We start from the raw sequence: 18,788 nt of genomic DNA on the forward strand, positions 1-18,788 counted from the left end.
GCATTCGAGACCCTGCCCTACTAGTTCCTGATTGGCTGATCGAGGTGGAGGATGAGTAACCATGCTCTCTGACATTAGGATTGTAAACAACCTGGGATACAACTCTACCAAGGACTCTCCCAGACAGTAAGGCGCCAGAGATGACCATTTATTAGGGTGGCTGGTGAATCTCTTTGGAGCTGTTCCTTATCAGGAAACATTCAGCTAGAAAAGCACCTTAAATGTGAACCAAATGGAATGTCCTCTCTGTATCCAGCTCCACTGAGATGAGTGAGAGAGGGACTGGCAAGGGAGCAGCAAACTTAATTCCTGTATTTTTAATAAGCCTTGCCGCTACAGAAGTGTCTATACATTGTCACCTCCATGCAGTGTAAACCTTGTTAAAGAAACTGTAGTTACTGATCCCATTATACACCACATATTTATCATTGAAGTGTGTGTATGTGTTTTAGCATAGCAACAAAACTGTTAATATCATCTATCACAACAAGTGGTTATTAATAATTAGAACGCATTGATTGAATGTACAATCTAAATCTTTCTCTTAATCACTTGGTATTCAGTACCAGATATTCTCTGCTGGAAATCCAGCTATAACAAAAGTAATGTTTTCGTAAAGTTTGGCTTCATTTAAATCAGATGTTACTCACAAATGTCTTCCAAAGAAAGAAAGATATTAAGAGAACTATGTGATGCTCTATAGGCACCCTACACATCCTGTGTAATTATTTAATTTAGGGACAAAATAAAGCAAAGGTACAGTACATGTAAATAATGAACAATGTACTTATTTACAAGGATGGTTAAATAATGAATTATACAGACTTCCGCTCAAGTAAATATCAAGAAAGTTAACCACATTTGGAAAGCTCCACATGCAATGTCCTGCACATACAGTGCACATCTGTGTGCTGTTCCCAGAAGACAGTAACATAGGCTTTCCAGTGTCCACTTAATGACTCAATGACATTCTATCTCCACTGTTCAATACCCCAGCCGTCCCTTATCTATAAATTTGGAGGAGCTTTCCATTACCTGGATGCATGGTGCTGGGGAAAGGATGGAGGAGGCATGGAGCACAGCTGTCTGGCTCGTATTCAGTGGTATTTTGGGTGAAGCACCACTGATGGTGGGAAGGATGGGCTGGCAGGAGTGAGGCATGTCTTTCATAACATGATTGGTTGCTTTCTCTGATCTCCAGAACATATTTGACTAGCCCTTCCTTCCCCTGCCAGGTAAATGCACAATTTTTATTGTGACATTACCAGGCACAGCACCTTCCAACTCAATCAGCCTATTAACTTAACCTGCAGGAACTGCAAATGAAAAAGAAACTGCTGCATGTTGGATTTCAACCAAACTCCCAGGTGGAGCTTATTCTTCCTTTAGGAATATAAGACCACCTGAGAGTGGTGGTGTCAGTCTGGTTCAAGCCACGCTAGAGAGAGGCTGGCTGTGTGCCTAAGAGTATCTCTAAAGAACTTCCCCTTCAGCAAAAGTCTTTTAAGTGTCTCTGTTAGTAGCAGCCTGTAGACTGGTGACTGATGTGAGCTCACGTCTGATTATCCTTTCGAGAAAAAAAATACTGTTGCCATCCTATTTACCTACTGTATTTATTGATTTAAGTTCACAGGCCATCCACTAAGAATTAAATATACTTTACCTTTTTAACTTTAACTCTTCTGGTTCACATAAGAAAAACCAGGGGTCTGGCTGCACTGTGGGTATCAGAGTTCACTGATGTAATGGAAAGAGTCTTACTATTGTTAGTGTTATGATGATTGTAATAACTGTACTTTTCAGGTTATGCCACCCCAATGGCATAGGAGAAGATGACGAAACAAGCAGCAATGCTGTCAAATTATTTTTGCTGAATAAAATGAATTTTAAATGAAAAAATACTTACAAAAAAAACAGGCTCAGGCAAAACAATGTAGATCAATGGTTTAATACAGGCAAATGATAATTCAGTCCTCCCCTTTAAATAATATTTGGCTAACATTGTCAACAGAGGAGGAAGAAAAATCTATCTGATGTTATCTAGGTGACACATATAAGAATTCATTAAATTTTAAAATGGATGTTCCTCTTGAGTAAAATTGCAGTTCTGTGAGAGATATTTTGTAATACATTTTCCATCATTTTATTATTGTATATATATTTTTTTATTACTGGGCTTTTTGCATGACACTGGAATAGGGTAATCGTGTAATTAACCGTGGGTATTTTGGGGAACAATTACTCTGTAATTGTGAAGGCTGCTCCCTTGTTAAGGGTGATGATAAGTATGAGGACATTGATTGTAATATACAATAGACCTAATAATTAAAATGTCTGGAAGAGAGATGGTAAAATGGGAACATGAAGGTATGTATTTACTGTACATTCAATGCTACTTGTTTGCAATTCTTTAAAAAATGCTTGATGTATAGCAATACAAAAATTCTTGCTTATGTTCCTATAATTATTAATAATCAGTAAGAATCATATTGGATAATTCCATAAGGTCTAGTTAATAAATTCACGCATTAAATATCATACAATACATTCAAATATTTTATCCCCTTTGGCAAGAATACAATATAAATTGACATTATACTATCCAAACCTCTTCATACACACATTTAAAAGAGATTTAAAAAAGGAAATTAAGAAAGCATTTTTACAATTCAAAATAATAACCATTGTTTGCCTTGTATAGAGTTTTCATCTCAAAGGGTCTTAGAACACAGATCAAACACCAATTCAGTTAAGGGGTAATTTTAAGTAGGCAAGTCCGATGTTAGGACATCAGAGTTAACATTTACACTCTTAAAAAGATTTTTATTGACTTTCTACAGTCCTTCATTATATGAGCTCTTTGCATCAATCATTAGTGGTGTTTATCGCTTTCACAGTAATGCAGAGCAAAGCAATGAGGTACATTTTGAACATGGTGTTCCAATATGGAATTGGATTCCAATTGGAAACAACTTCAGCAATGTCCAATTATTTAAAAAAATCAAAATAATATTTATTTTGCTCTTTATTGATGTTCTCCTTGCTATAAATAACTGTAAAAACTCTCAGCGATAATGGGGAAAAAAGGCTAGAATATAGAAAAGCAAACTCCGCATACTGTAGCTGGGGTAGCCAGCCCTGGTCTTGGAGAGCCAACGGGATTCATGAGTCCACCTCAAATCATCAGTTTCTAAAGATGTTTTTAAGCAGTTTACAGATTCTTGGAAATGAAAGTAGCAACACTCTGTATCTCTCAAGGACCACATCAGTCCATTGCTGACTTTGAACAAACTAACTTACAGAATTGATCACAAACTGACAGATGTGCTTTTACAAATTTTAGACCTGCAAGGTTGTATCTGTCCAAGATCAGGGCTCCTCACTCCTGCCATACGGGATGATGTGCAGGGAAATGCACACATACTGTACCTCTTATAACAGCATGGTTGCAGCCTGAGAAGTGGAGAAAAGGTCATTATAAGATGGTCCTAAAAACATGCTCTCAATAGCAGCTTTTTTTACTGTAACAGTATAAGAGCGCATCACTTGGTTATCAGTTATACTGCAGCTCCAATACAGTTGTAAAATTTTATAAAGAAAAAACTAACTCCAAGCAATATTTCATGAGGAATGACAGCAGCCAAAGATTGTGTGACTATAATAGAGTTGTTTCCATAAATTATGAAAACTTTGTCTTAACCACTTGGCTGAGGACCAACCTCCCTGGCCACAAAACGGGGAGGCAAGAACACTCAAAAGAACCAGGCGGGACCCCAGCCACCACTGAACAAAGCGAGGTGTGATCCTAAATTCATCCAATGAGGATGAATGCTCATTTGAGGATGTCTGGGTTGTTGTTGTTGTTGTTTTTTATTTGGGAGGTATTTAACTCAGAAGGAATTCCATGCATTCCCTGAAGCTTTGCTGTAGCCCAGCTGGTGATTACAGAAGAGGATCTGGATGAAAGATAAAAGGATACATGGATACTGTGGAGTTAATGTTTACATCTGAGGGCAGGGCTTCATGGAGAAAACTCACCAGGAATTAAAGCGTGGGCTGGATTTTTGAAGAGGAAGGGGTGGTAACAGCAGGTCGTAATGTTCGGCGATAAGTAGAGGCCTGTGAGGTCCAACTGGGAGTTGATCTGTGCCAAGATGAAAAAGCAGGTGGCAAGAGGTGGAAAGAGAAGCAGAAGGAATGGGATGATCTTGGTGGGTGGGAGATTCTTGGATGCCACTGAAGAGTTTTTTGTCAGAACAAGAAATCTGGAGATCCATGGAGAAGCAAATCACAATAAGTTAATTGTGGTGTGGGGCAGAGCACAGTCTTTGTGAAAAGAAAATGAGCAAGGATGAGGAGAGGGAGATGTATGGTATGCTGTATATGGGAACTGAGATGATTACCCCAGGATTAGTTGTTAGTTGCAGCAGCTGAGCTTAATTAGTTCATTAGTTCATTAGCCTTCTTCCCTCCCGAACTTTCGTTTGAACTCCATTAGGTCGACACACACACACCAGCCTGCACACCTATAATCTGCATTTTACAGCCATACCGATTCTTTACCTTTACACTTTTGCCAAATATAATTACAGTTCTCCTTCCAGATATTATGGGTCAAAAGTGATAAAAAACAAGTGAAAATAAAGCAGAAGAGAAGTATCGACAAGAATGTAAGAAAGTCGTTTCACTGAGGGTTCTAGATTTTTCACCACATGGGTGGGTTGCTTTTGCCAGACACCCACATCCCATTGTGTAAAGACATACACCCCAATCACACTTCTATGTGTATATCCTCAGAATTTGTATTTGTGCGTTAAGGGTTTAATTTCAAGTCTGGGTATGAAGCAATTGACTGGGTTCATTTTGTCAGTACTTTTCAGGATTTTGACATTCCTCTGTGAGAAAAATGCTTTCTTTTGGTTTCAGATCAGAGAGAACTTCATCTTGACGTTTTCTTGGGATTGAGGAATGAAGTTATCATTGTTGTACTTGATTGACCTGTGATACTGGCTTGAGCAGATTGCCATTCACTGTGCTGAAGAGAGGACAAATCAATATGTCCTTACCCATTTATTAAAGTTTATACAGCAGAACTGGACATCACATACAGTAGAGGTACAAGTTCATGCTGTGCTGACCATGAGGAGATTATCTTAATTCTCCAATAATGTCATGGAAGCTGTAACACTGAAAGCTACTAAAAGTTAGGTAAGGCAAAGAGCAGAAATTTGAAAACTTATTTTACGTGACATGCAGGATCAGTTTGAAAGTAGAAAGACACAAATGAATTTTATTAGCTTTTCTGACATGCAATGTACCTCCAAAATTGTGATTTTGAAACCTTTGACGTGATTAGCCCACTGGAAGACACAGTGTTGCTTCCTAATCTGTTGCAAGCAACTCAATGTAAAGGAGATCCAGCAGTCACATAATGTTTTACCCTAAGCCAACTTAAATAGCCCCTGCTGCAAATATTTCACTGATGAATGGTGTCTTCATTGCAAAATGCAACCAATTGCATGTTGCAGCCTTGGTATTAAGACTTATTGTTTTCTACTTGTTTATTATGATGATTATGATTATGATTATGATTATTATTATTATTATTATTATTATTATTATTATTATTATTATTATTAAAGGCAAATTTCTGTCCTCTTATTACTTACTCCTGGTGGAATTCCCCAGGTCAGAGATAGGCCTGGTGGTTTAAATCACCAATACATTGGGACAATAAGACAGTAATGATACTGTACATGAGCAAGGCCAATTACATTGCATACAGCATAAAATAGTTGGTTTCTAAAAATACTTGTACCCACAAACTGAGCACATGTGGCTAGTTAATTCTTCTGAAAGGTTAACTAATGCTCTATATCTTCTTTAGTTGGGTTCCCTGTTCTAACTATGAACAATTGATTAACATGTTATAAATAATTGTAAGATATTGTTAGGATTAGGGTTAGGATTGTGGCAAAGACTATAGTCAGAGTTCAGGTTTTGTTAACAACACGCAATTAATCTACAGCAGAGGTTTCTTATTATCTCATTTATATTATCCTATTAATACTTAATATATTCCATACATGAATTCCATTTTAACCTCTAAATCTAAAGTGTTAAAGGTCTCTTTGCCCCTGTATTAAATCTACAATCATGTTCATAAGATAAGCAAACCGATAAGAAGACTGACATTAAATCTTGTAGAAATGCTGACTGGCAGGGAGATAGTGCACTGTGGAATTTTTGAATAAAGCATCTGAGTATCTTGTTGTCCAGCCTTAAAACCTACAGTATTTCTCCTCAATGGCTTGATTTGCCTAATTAGTTGTGAAAATAAGATCTTTGCTATTTTTTGTTTCATATTATTTTATCTTGCATGACATGCTTTTTCATAAAAGGAGCAAGAAGACTTAAAGATCATCAAAATTCTCTATAGACACATACAGCACATACAGCCCATCCAAGGGTTCTCACCTTTTGTCAGGGTGAAGCAGAACAGCCGTGCCCATGTTTAAGAAATTTGCAAGCATGCACTTGAGCCTTTTAAATCTCTGCACTTGTCAATAAATTAAAAGAACAACAGACATCAGTATGAACTTATTCGGTAACTAGTGCCGCGGCTGTAAACAGAGCAGCACCCGCTATGGGACATAAAAAATCTCAATTTATTTTCATCCTCGGAAGTCTCTAATCAAATTCAAAAGAGATGAACTCGTTATGCATTTTCCATTCTCTGTGTGAGACTTTCAAAGCATTTCTTTCTACATCATGAAAAAAGGGGGAAATAACTACTTGATTCTCAGCAGAATGCCCTGCAGGCCAACGAAATATTAAAATACAAGCAGACTCCAGGTTTACACTGAGCAACTGGGCCGAGGAAATTGCTTCTAACCCTCCTTGAACTCTGGATGGTAGAGCCCAATTACAAAGCGAACTTGCCTGCTCTCTTTCGCGGCAGCGAAGGTTCCCGTGCAAACGGCAGGGATATTATGCAATTATGTACTTGAATTATTTTCTATCTCCCGGGGAAATAAGGCTTTGCTGAGATTTTTTCCCCTGTTCATTTTTGAGAAACAGAAGGGGGGGGGGGCTGTCAGGTTATGTCAAAATATTGGTATACAAACATAATAGATTTTCAAAGCCCTCGCATTACTATGACTGACTGCATGTTTGAGTAACGCATAAAGCACAGATCTAGCTGCATATTAAAATGCTGACATTAAAATTAAAGCTTTACTTTTTTTTTACTATGTCTGTTTGTTTAGATATCAGGATAAGAAAAACGTACAATAACCGCTCATTTGTGGTTATACTTAAACATATTCTTTCATGATAGAGGCAAATTAAGGAAAACTTTAAACTGCAGTCATTTTAATTTTTAACAAATAGTTGTTGTTTACTTCACAGAGACAGATAATCACACAAAATGATTTTGCAAGCACTTTATGTAATCCTGTTTCATTTAAAAGTTTGGTCTACATTATAAAGTAAGATAACCTTTTTTGTTGATACATATTTTCCATTTTCTCTTGTATAACATGCTACATGATATAAGTACTGTACTGTATATCAAATACTGTACATGACTACCTACAGTACATTATTCTAATTAAACTTGTGGTTTTAAAAAATCAGAATTCTTCTGTTGCACAGCAGAGAACTGCAAAGTAAATACTACATTCACACTAATAACAACCATAGCAAATTTTGTTTAGGTACTGGAAGTCAAATTAAAGAGCAAAATAAATTTCCACAGTTAGCATAGATATTCAGGGTGATTAAGAATGAAATATCAATGATATCAGATTTGACAACTGGTTTCAAAACCAGTTTGATACAGCTCTAATTACATTAGTTCATGTCTTTTGTGGGCTACAGAACACACTTGTTCAAGCAGGTCTTACAATTTGCTGGAAAATGATAAAAAGATTAAAGTCTTCTTAAAGCACAATTTTAGGCCATTAGCACTAAACATCTGATGCATTTTGTTCTATGATTGTTTATTTTGTTTTTAAAAAGTGGAAGAAGATATACATAGAATTGTATTATGCTAGGTCTTACATGCAACAAGATACTGTACAGTATATGATCTGTGTCTTAAAAATGTCAAAATATGTATTTTTAAAACATTTGATACTGCAGATTTTATTTTTGCTGTCTCAAAACACAATCCTTTTGTCAGTTACCTCCTGCTTAGAGTTTGATCCTTAAATAGCTACACAAAGAAATCCCTCCTGTTTGAAGAAGCAGGTGTATTTCGTAAATAAATCTCTTATTATCCTTTTAAAAGTGAACATATGGATCATGTGGCAAGCTGTGCTTGTATCTGTATGTTACCACCACGCCGCATACAAAAACTCTGTGTTGCTGCAATTGCATGTTACAGCTGGATTTAAAGATGAACAGCAATGAAAATCTAGTGAGATATCTGTTCTGTGACGTTTTGTATGTATTATACAGAACCAGGATACAGCTTCTTATATTATTCAGTGCAAACGTGTATAGGAAGACATAAAAAATGCCACAACGTGGATATTTAAAGGAAGTCCATGCCTCAAAGTATATGACTCACTCTCAGATGGTTCTTGACATCAAATTCCAAAATAGGGTTACCCCAGAAATTCTGGTACCCTTTTATGTACCTGGACAGAGTCCTGCAATTGAGATAAATTACCTCAGCAATATGTGACTGGAATAAATTACTATATTAATTGAGAGTCTCATTGGTTTCTATGAAAACTGAATTAGTGCTTTAAGAATTTGTTTTCATCCTGTGCAGATACAGATTAAAACACTTTAGATCAGCATTAGGAAATTTTACTTTTAGAAAATAATCCATTACTGTTCCATGTTATTTACTGTATGTAAGAGATTATTTTCTGATTATTTCTGATAAATTCGAAAATAATGTTTTTTAGAGGTATTGTATTACTTTCCGTAGTAACTACACAAACTACTCCAAAGATCACTTTAACTGCTAACTTCTTAAAAATAATTTCTCAAAATTAAAATTTGTTTAGACAAATTTGTTTCCTCAGAATATTAATTTGAGTAAAATATTAAATTGCTTTAAGTTACTGTTTGCAAATTCAATTTAGATGTTCTTTATAACCTGTAGTAGAAATAAAGAGCAAAAAGTGTTGTTAATCTAGAATTACAAATCCCCACTAGCAATGCTTATTAACAAAATTCACTTTTTTTTATCGACAGTTTTACAGTATGTTAATAGATGGTTCTGTTACCAAAGATCATCCCAGACAAATTAGTAACAGTATAATTCCCCCTTGTACATGGATTTAAAAAGATTTATTTTTGGCTTTTCCAACCTGCACATTCTACCATATTACTTGTATAATACGTGTTTATCATGGTATTTATAGGAAATTACACGACAATTTATTACATCTTCTTGTTCTTTTACTAACATCAAGCAACCATGGACCTCAGAATAGGCACAGATGATAAAAAGCTAATATTTTAAGCATAAATGTGTGGTGAATTATAGTACAAGCAAAGTAATTCTTGTTGCATTAATGATTTTGATTAACTGGCATAAAATTAAGTGGAAAATTATCCCTTTTCCCCCTGCTTGTTCTGTTGCTGCTTTAAATTAGATTAAATACTCCTGTATTTGAAAGCATATCCGTTCGGAATGTTACCTCCTTTAAAATATTAAAAGATGGGAAAAATTAAGATGACTTAACACAGTATTATGGGAAGATGGCAAAAGGTTGCCACAGTAGGAATTTTGCTTTCTGGTCATTTCTCGACATGCAAGGCTGTATGTGCTCAAACAGCCAACATATCAATTAAAAGTAAGGCAGCCTTTTGCAGCAAACATTTTAAAGAAATGTTATGGTTTTATTTTAACTATGGGAATTTGGTTTAACTAGGAAATACAAGTTAAAATATAAAAATATAGAAGAAACAATACACATAAGGAGTATTACATTGTGATCATAGTGGCCGGGGGTGGGAGAGAACATGGGATACAGGACGAGCTAGAGACCAAAGCAAGGGTCAATAAGAACAATTGCCTCTTTATCTTGACTGACACTTTACATAGAGACATTTTCTGCTTACAGTATGTTTCACAAAGCAAAAAACACCAAAGAAGCAGACAGGTACTTCAAAAGAAATAAAACCCATGTTTTGTATGCATAATAACTAAAACTTCAGAATTACACACCTTGTGTGAACAAATGGATATAGTTAAATAACTGTTCCCCAGGTAATGTTAGGTTTCATCAAAAATAGCAATAGAGGTGTAAAGTATGTAATACAATTAATTTCAACAAGCTACAGGTAGCCAGCTCTAGAAGGGACATACTGTATTTGATGTTTGAAAGACAAATGTACAATCTATCATCTTCCAAAATATAAACATGCAATATGAACTTACTGTTCTCAGACTCAGTCATTGCATCATACAGTATTTCCTTGCCCATGCCCGTGTGCATGTTTCCCTGGATAATGGTCACAGGTTACTTTACAGAATGCATTTGTTGAGGTTCTCACCTCTGCCGAGTATTATTGCGGGAGCACTATCAGGCACTGCTTCTCAATGTTGATTTTGCATCACGCTCATGAATGACCCATTCACTAGCTCAAAACATGTTCTGCCGCCACACAGAGATATTCAGATGATTAAAATAGCGGTGTATAATTGTCATCCAGTGAAGCATCTCAGCAGATGTTCCTAAACTACTGATTTTTGGTTGTATCACAACAGGCTGCCTGGTGCTTTTTGATGATGGATTCACAAATTATGCTATGTTGTGATGAAGCCGATGATATTCACTTAAATGTTGCCTTGACAGTCTCTAGGCAGGGTGATTTTAGATGTACATATAAAGCTAGATAAATCAACTGGTAATATATTTCCTCCCTTTTCCCTATATGCTTGGAAAAGCATTTCTTAGTGTATAATAAAGATGCCATTACAGCCATACATTTACATCATCACGAAAGGGTAGAGCACAGCATACATGCATCCTCCTTCTTCAGTCAGGGGCATAGCCTGGATTTGAACTAGCAATGGATGTGCTACTCAGGAATCTGGGGCCAATTTGCAATCCTTAATTCCATGGCCAGGCTCTAAAATCCCTGATTTTAGGATTTGAGAATCAGTCCATGTCATTGCCTGTCTTCCTCAGACTACAACTACAGCTGCATGACTCTTCGTATGCCAGGGACTAAGACTCTTAGCTCACATTAAACTGCCTTTCCTATGAGCCTCAGACAGCTACTCAGCCCGTGACTTTTTTCTTTCTTTTTTGAAGCTTGCTGTTCTCTGTTTATCCGTGTCACCCTTGTAATTGCTTTCCAACCAAAGCAAGCATGAAAACGAATTCATTCCATACCATAAATTGAGTAGCTGCAGTTAAGACATTGCACAGGACCATTTACAAATAGTTTAGGAATTTAAATTCATTAGGAGACTATTTATAGGGAATTAATCGGTAATTACACTTGGCAATATCATTTGGCAGCATGCATAAACAGTCAAATGTAAGCTTTGATATAGAAATAAATCCTTATTAACACATTTACCGGCATATATATGAATGTATACTGCATATCCTGTACATCTTGTGACATCAATTACAGTAGTTTGTGCTGTTTTTGAGCAATTTTCCTTTATAGTTACAGTATTAAAAAGCTATGTGCGTGTGAATCGTAGACAACATTTTAGTAAGAACAGGATAGTGCCAAATAAAATAAATAAAATAAAATGAGAAAAAAGAAATCATCTTTTATATCAGACAGTGATCTGCCAGGGGAGACATATGCATCTTGAGGAACTGTAGATCTTTTCATCTTCAGAAAAAGGTGGACAGAGGGATTGACAGGTACACAAATACACACGAGAGCAGACACAAGACAAGATTTATCTGGCCTTGTTCACAAAGAGTTCTAATGTGTTTAGACTTAGCAGTTGAAAAGTTGAACCGTATTACCTAGTAACCTTTTCTGAATTATACCCATTGTCTTTGATTCTTTTTTCTTTGTAAAATATAGAACAACATTTCATTTAGGATTTAAATTGAAAGTAGTCAAATTACACATTACAGTATGCTGATAAGCAGGTACTTATTATACTCTTTTTATATGAATTTACTGTAAATAATAAAGATTATTCATTGGCTCTAAAGATCATACACTTGCAGCAAGCAATATACAGTATACAGTACAAAGCCTGAATTTGTTATGCCTCTATAAATGGACAATCATTCTGCATTAAAGACAAATTGAAATTTATACCACTGCCAATACATAAAATTGAATGGTCACAATTGTAATACAGTGTGTTTTAATTGCCTTTTTAGATGTACATTTCAACCTAGAATTCTTCTTCAATAATTTAGTACTATACTGTCCAGTGCATGTTTCTTGTCCTTGCATCTCTTATTTTTAATAATATGTAAATCAACTGATTTGTCAGTTATAAATGATTACAAAGAATTTTAGAATATCTTAAGAAAATTATTTTATTCTATTCCATGCCTCGATAATGTCCAAATAATTGTGATCATAAAGCTCTTGATAGAAATAATTGGAAACTGTTAATAATGCTGCTGTTAGCAGTCATGTTTAAATTTTGTGATCTGAAATGGAGGTTTTAATGAAGGTTGGGAAGGGGGACAACCCTAGTCCACTTCAAGTACCCGGTTTCTAATGCACTGTCCCCGAGTTCCTCAATTTGCCTCCTTCCCTCCCCATCAGCACTGCAGTGGCTCCTTCTCTCATTCTCATTCCACCTGGTCGGGGGTTCAAATGACTTCATCTTTATGACCAGGAGTCGCCCCCTCAGCCAAGTGGAGTAAGCTAATATTCAAACCTAATTAAATTACCTCTATCATTCCATCTTATAGAAGGTTATCTATTACGGATGTGTAAATAGCCATTCAGACTTGGCTGAAGTTGCTCATTGTTCCAATGTTTGTTAAGGATGCTGAATAGCATAAGAAGAGTAAATATAAAATACAAATGATTCCTTTGGAAACAGTGCTAGTATGTAGCCTTGAATTAAAGGTCATCTTGATAAAAAAAACAAAAAAATATCCTTAGTCTGCCTAAAAACTAATTATAAATGAAATTAGTTAGGTTTTGAATGCTGTAATTTATACAGTAGCATCTACATGTGGAATATAAATTGTAACACTGAAATATACTGCCAACTTGATACCTTTATTCTTTAATTTCATTTCCTTTGTCATTTTTCTTTACATATTTTCTGCTGTGTATTGGGAATATAGTATATTAGTATATGGGAATAGTATATTGGGAATTCCTGGTACAGTTTTAAATCAGAATATTAAAATACCATAAGTTTTTAGCACTTAGAGTATTTGACACTTATCAGTTGTGGCAAAGTGGAATAGTATTTCTATTCTTGCAAAGTCTTGATTGTAACAGAACTTTTAATATACTAAGTTGCTCAGAGAAATGGTGGAGCCTGTATTAATTAAACAATTTAACATTTTCACTTATGCAGTTGTAGTTAACAATATTGTATGTGGTAAACTGCAGTGGTAAATTTCAAAATGAAAGCTGATGGATGTACTTGCTATCTACACCATATCGCACACACTCCTGAGAACAGTATAACCGAAAGGCTGTGCCATTACTTTTTCTGGTCCTTCTAAAACTAACACTCAAATGACCAAACTGAACCCATATATCTTGCCATGACAAACGGCCATAGGTGTAATAGACCGAGGAAAAAGCTCAGGAATAGTATATTATTTTTTACAGAACATTCATAGTTGCCAGAATTGGAATGTCATTGTCAGCACCATTATAACACTCACCATTAATCTAATCCTACCCTAAAATTAAGAATGTGGACTGTTGTGCTGTACTGAGTTATATCAATGACTCTATGACCTTTAGTAAACTATACAAAAGTCAAGCAAATAAAATACTAGAAAAAACAGAAGCCTCCAGTAAGAGTATGAAATTAAAATATTGTGGCAGCTTATTGGGAAAAATAAAGTTGATCTAAGGATAAGGAGAAGACAATAGTTCACCTTCCTCTACAGCTGCCTGCTCCGGAGAGCTTACCTGTCTTCAAAGCCTGGCTTTACACATCTTCACCCTCCACCTGCAGCACTGCAACACTCTAACTGACATGAGACAATGGTTTCTGACAGGCATGCAAGTGGCCTTTCTCCAGCAGTATAAAACTATCTTGATCTGTAACAGGAGAGCATCCTTGGCTGAGTAATACAGAGTCCCCTCATAGTACGAGACAGAAATCTTAAGCAGTTACCATGTACGTACAGGTAGCTAAAGACTCGGCTCAAACAATGAAGATGTGGGAGAAAAATGAAAGATGTTCCAAAAGGAAGAAACAATTGAAACCAAAATGCTGTGAAAAATGTTGCGAACGCAGATTATGTAAGAATGTTATATAACAGATAACTGACAAAAAATAGCAATAATCTCTGCGCAGACATTGATACAGTGCAAATTGTATATGTACATGGTTCTAGCTAAAGTTCAGAATTAGGTCATTCGCATATCAACTAGATCATTTGTATTTGTGTTTCATGCTGTATTATTGATCCAACTTTGTACTAAATCAAAATAAAATGAAATTATTAAAAATTAAACTCTTTTGAAGCTCTAAACATACGATATTACAACAGTTGTTGATATTACAACATACAGTTGTTCACTCAATTATCAGGGACATCATTGTGTACGTATATACCATTTGTATGAAAATACTGTACATGTAAGTAAAAATTTTAATTTGTTGTTTCGATTTGCTGTTTTGATCTCAGAGATGTAAAACTTTTGTGAAGCTTCTGTAAAGATGGTAAGAATTTGTCTGATGAGGTCAAAAGGTTGAACTAAGGACTGTATTCACCGTTTATGCTTCTTAAAACATGCTCTAGATTTTTACTTCTCCAGAACAAAAGTTCAAAGGAGCATAAACATAGTATCTGCTCCCATAACAATGGTAAGGGAAATTGTTTAAACAGAAAGAAATGGCTTGAAAATAAAGGGGATGAAGAATCTTTTGCACTGGATATACAGTAATAAGAATACAAAAAAGTGAATGTACACCACCGTCAGGAATGTCTAAACAGATTGAAATCAGAAGGAGATGCTCCAGCTGTCTTCTTTGTTACAGTAAATGGGTTACAGTACATACTGTATTATTCAGTCTAGGAAAGGTCAGTTTCTTGATTTGCAATTAATGAGTTCAAACTCGCACCAAATGACAGATATAGTACGTCTCTTAATAAAAGCTCTCACTTGCTGTTCTATTCTATTTCTCCCTGCTCTCACTCACAAGTCAGGCAGCACATCTCAGTCTCCTAATACTACACTGCTACACTCACTGAACAGACTCTCTGACAGGCACTCAGCACCTGCTCACCACTCACAGATCATTGGTCTTCATCAGGCCCAGTCACCCCACAGTCTCAGGTGGAACTGACCCAAATATTTGTGCAGGGAACTTTGCCACTCTCACAGGGAGAAATACTCTCAGCTCCTGCTGCACATGCAAAAAGAACAGCGCGGTCCCTTTACCTAACTGGCTGGAAGTTTAGCCATTAGCCAGGAGCTAACTGCACATCATGGCCAGCAAGTGTTGGGTTTGCTTTTTTACATTCGCATTAATCCCCGCTGAAGGCAAAAGTGACAAACTATTCACTATCAGTACATCAGAGCTTACCTTCATTGTTGGTGCTTCTGGTGCAGGATGCTTGGAAGGAAATAGTCCACAGAATGAATGGCAGAAGCCCAGGGTCCAGTGCCATTGTGCAAATGTACACCCTGCACACAGGGTCTCTCTCTCTTTCTCCCTGTGTACAAACAGACCCTGCTCTATTAGGAACTCTAAGCACATTCGGTAGACTTTAAACTGCCTGCACTTAGACACATACACACAACCAGCCACAGCACAGGGGGAGTGGACAGCCTGCCTGTCACAATTTAACAACCAATTAGAACAAAGGCTTTGCACTTCCACAAACCAAACACACTCTCTGTATGTATGTATATATTTTTTGCCAATAAAAAGGCTCATCTTTTAACTCCTCTCATTCTGGAGACTGAGAGGCAATTGTTTTCCCAATATGAGCAATACAGTTTTCTTTTATCATTGCTTGTGAAGGGCTTATCTAAAATATGCATTTATTTTATGTAATGCAGGATTTCTTTTTGGAACTTTGTATATGCGGAAAAATAGTTTAGGTAACACAGTGGTTACTGGTATAAAGATATTAATTAAAGCCTTCAAGTATGATTATTGCTGAATATTTTTAAATGTGCTGGATGTGAAGTATATACAGTACAATCTATATGTACAGTAAATACATATACAGTAGTGTATACAGTACAAAGACAAAAACCTGAAATTAATTTTTAAAAATTGATAGATATACAGTGCAGTGCATAGTAATCTGCATTTGCTTACTTTAAGGATAATTTGCACAGCGTATCATTCAAGTGTTGCATTGTTTAGGAAAGCCATTCTGGGAAGATCACAACTTTGGGTGACAAACAATAATTATCTATCGATTTACTAGTTCCAAAACAGTTTGGCAAATGAGTTGTCTACAAGCCACAGGCAATGTTCCTTTCAATCAATACACACTAAAATAATTATTTTCACGAAAAGTGAGATTAAGCTACATAAAACTGAGCACATAAAATATTCATTGCATATACAGTATAAGTGTTTGTACACTAAAACCAAGTAAAAAAAGTAAATGTCTATATGAAACTTTCAAGACGAAAACGATACAATACAATACACTGGCAAATCACATACCATATACACACACTTCACTTCAGGACACTACTGTTACCCTCCAGGTCCAATGTAGTCTGTTAAAATGATGTACGAAATAGTTCCCACTGGTATTTTAAGCCAAGCTTTCCAAATGTTTTTTTTAGCTGGATTCAAACCTGGAACAGTCTAAAATCTGGATCGCATTACATATAGCTGAAGAAGCAAAGATAGAATATCACTTCGCTAGATAAAGGGCTATAATGAAGTTGCAGATGCCTTAAAGTTATCACACATAATGCTTCATTTTAACACTCAAGCACAATTAACCATGACTTTAAAAACAGAATTCTTTATATTGTTCAGCCTTTAAAATGACACCCTGCTTTGTTTAATGTGTTCCTGTAACACGTTAAATGTTAAATGCTCAGAAAGAAACACTGAAGCACCATGCAATGAGCTTAACTGCTGAAGCATAATGAATTCTGAATATATTCAGTACAGTATACACAAAACAAAAGCTTAAATTAGTAAAAATGAACACTACATAAAGCAAAATTTCTTCCAGCTAAAAATGTTACAGAATAATTTCGACAACTATTGCAGAGCGATGTGCACACCTTTAATATAATATACAGTGATGCTTTGCATTGGTAAACTAAATGTGTAAATACCTTTGTAAACATAGGTATTAGTTTTATTAACTGATATACAAAATCAATTTGAATTGATTGGGGGAATTGATTTATCATTTTTAAACATATTTTCTTTGGGAAAGCAATTTAAATTTTTATTTTAAAAGCGATCAATGCATTTCATTAAAATGTCTGACTTTGCCGATTACTGTTCTATAGTTCACATAATTTTGAATGAACCCGTGATGTTAGTCCCATGTTGGCTTGTGGTTGAAAAGTATCAACTGCAGTGTCTAGTATTCTGGGGAAAGAAAATGTGAAATTAAGTAATTGCAGCCCACTGTTCCGCTACTGAAATTACACATTTTTCAAGGTGTTTAGTGGTAATGGGTTTCAAAGTCATGGGTATTTATTGTTTAACAGTACCCACTGGTCCAGCACAGCTTGTAAGACTGATATAGTACATAGCAAGGCATTGTTATGTTTAAAAAAATTGGAGTTGAAAAGTGCAGCATTGTGGAAAATCAGATACAAACAAAATGTGAAATATGACCAAAAATCATAGCTATATGCTGAAAAAAATAAGATAATTGATTTAATATTAAGAATATAACAGTACATGCCTGTTGTATTTTTTTAGTGAGTACAATTTGGATCTTTAACTGAGTAGGTGTGCACTGCATCCCACATAGATACACATTTTGAGAAAAAAAGGAACTTTGAGCTTCAGAGTTATTGAGCACTGCAGTTATTAGATGGTTCTTACAGAACTTGGTTGGTATGCTTGTCTGGGAGAAAATGTATAGACAGGAGAAGAAGTAGACTGATAAAGAGGTAAATGCGTCAAAGAGAATTCAAAGTACAGAGAATTAGTTGAGACTCAACATGCAAAGGATAAAAAGTGTTTAAAGATTGAATGAAGCGGGTGTGCAGTGTAGCTGTGGCCACTTCTTCTATTAAAGTTTTGTGTCTGATTGCTGCTTGCATCCTTCTAACTGCATTAAGTGCTGCTGCCGGGTGCGTGAGACGGCTGCAGTTTCTGTACTGCTTTCCCCAGAGCAGAGCAGACCCCAACACCCTCCGCACCACCAGCACCTGGGACAGGCTGCTCTGAAAAGTACATCAGTACCCAGTGGGACTTCAGCTGGCTCTGTTAAAAATGTTTCAAAGCAGGACAGAGGGGGGCAGCTAGAGACAGACTAACTCTTGGCAAGTCCTTTATTTTTTACAATATACAAAGGACTCCTACAATTAAATGGAGCAATTTCCCCTCGTTTCACAGACTAACATGTGCATTCCCGTGTCTTTGTGTATGTGCTTTGTGAAAACATGAATCAGAAATAGTGCTTGTGGCAACCTCTACAGCAATCCAGCAAGTGCTAGAAGCAGGAATACTT

General features: G+C 35.9%; 1 protein-coding gene across 1 annotated transcript in view; it reads right to left on the reverse strand.

Annotated features, from left to right (window-relative positions):
* The window catches only part of epha8 (eph receptor A8), a 245,472-nt gene extending 229,555 nt beyond the window's left edge, over positions 1 to 15,917 (reverse strand). Inside the window, exon 1 of the mRNA XM_006641857.3 lies at positions 15,698 to 15,917. Within this exon, the coding sequence (XP_006641920.2) occupies positions 15,698 to 15,782 (85 nt within the window). The 5' untranslated portion in view covers positions 15,783 to 15,917. The remainder of the gene's footprint in view (positions 1 to 15,697) is intronic.
* Between the last annotated feature and the right edge of the window lie 2,871 nt (positions 15,918 to 18,788).

Source organism: Lepisosteus oculatus, chromosome 25 (assembly GCF_040954835.1).
Source record: "Lepisosteus oculatus isolate fLepOcu1 chromosome 25, fLepOcu1.hap2, whole genome shotgun sequence".
Lineage (NCBI taxonomy): Eukaryota > Metazoa > Chordata > Actinopteri > Semionotiformes > Lepisosteidae > Lepisosteus > Lepisosteus oculatus.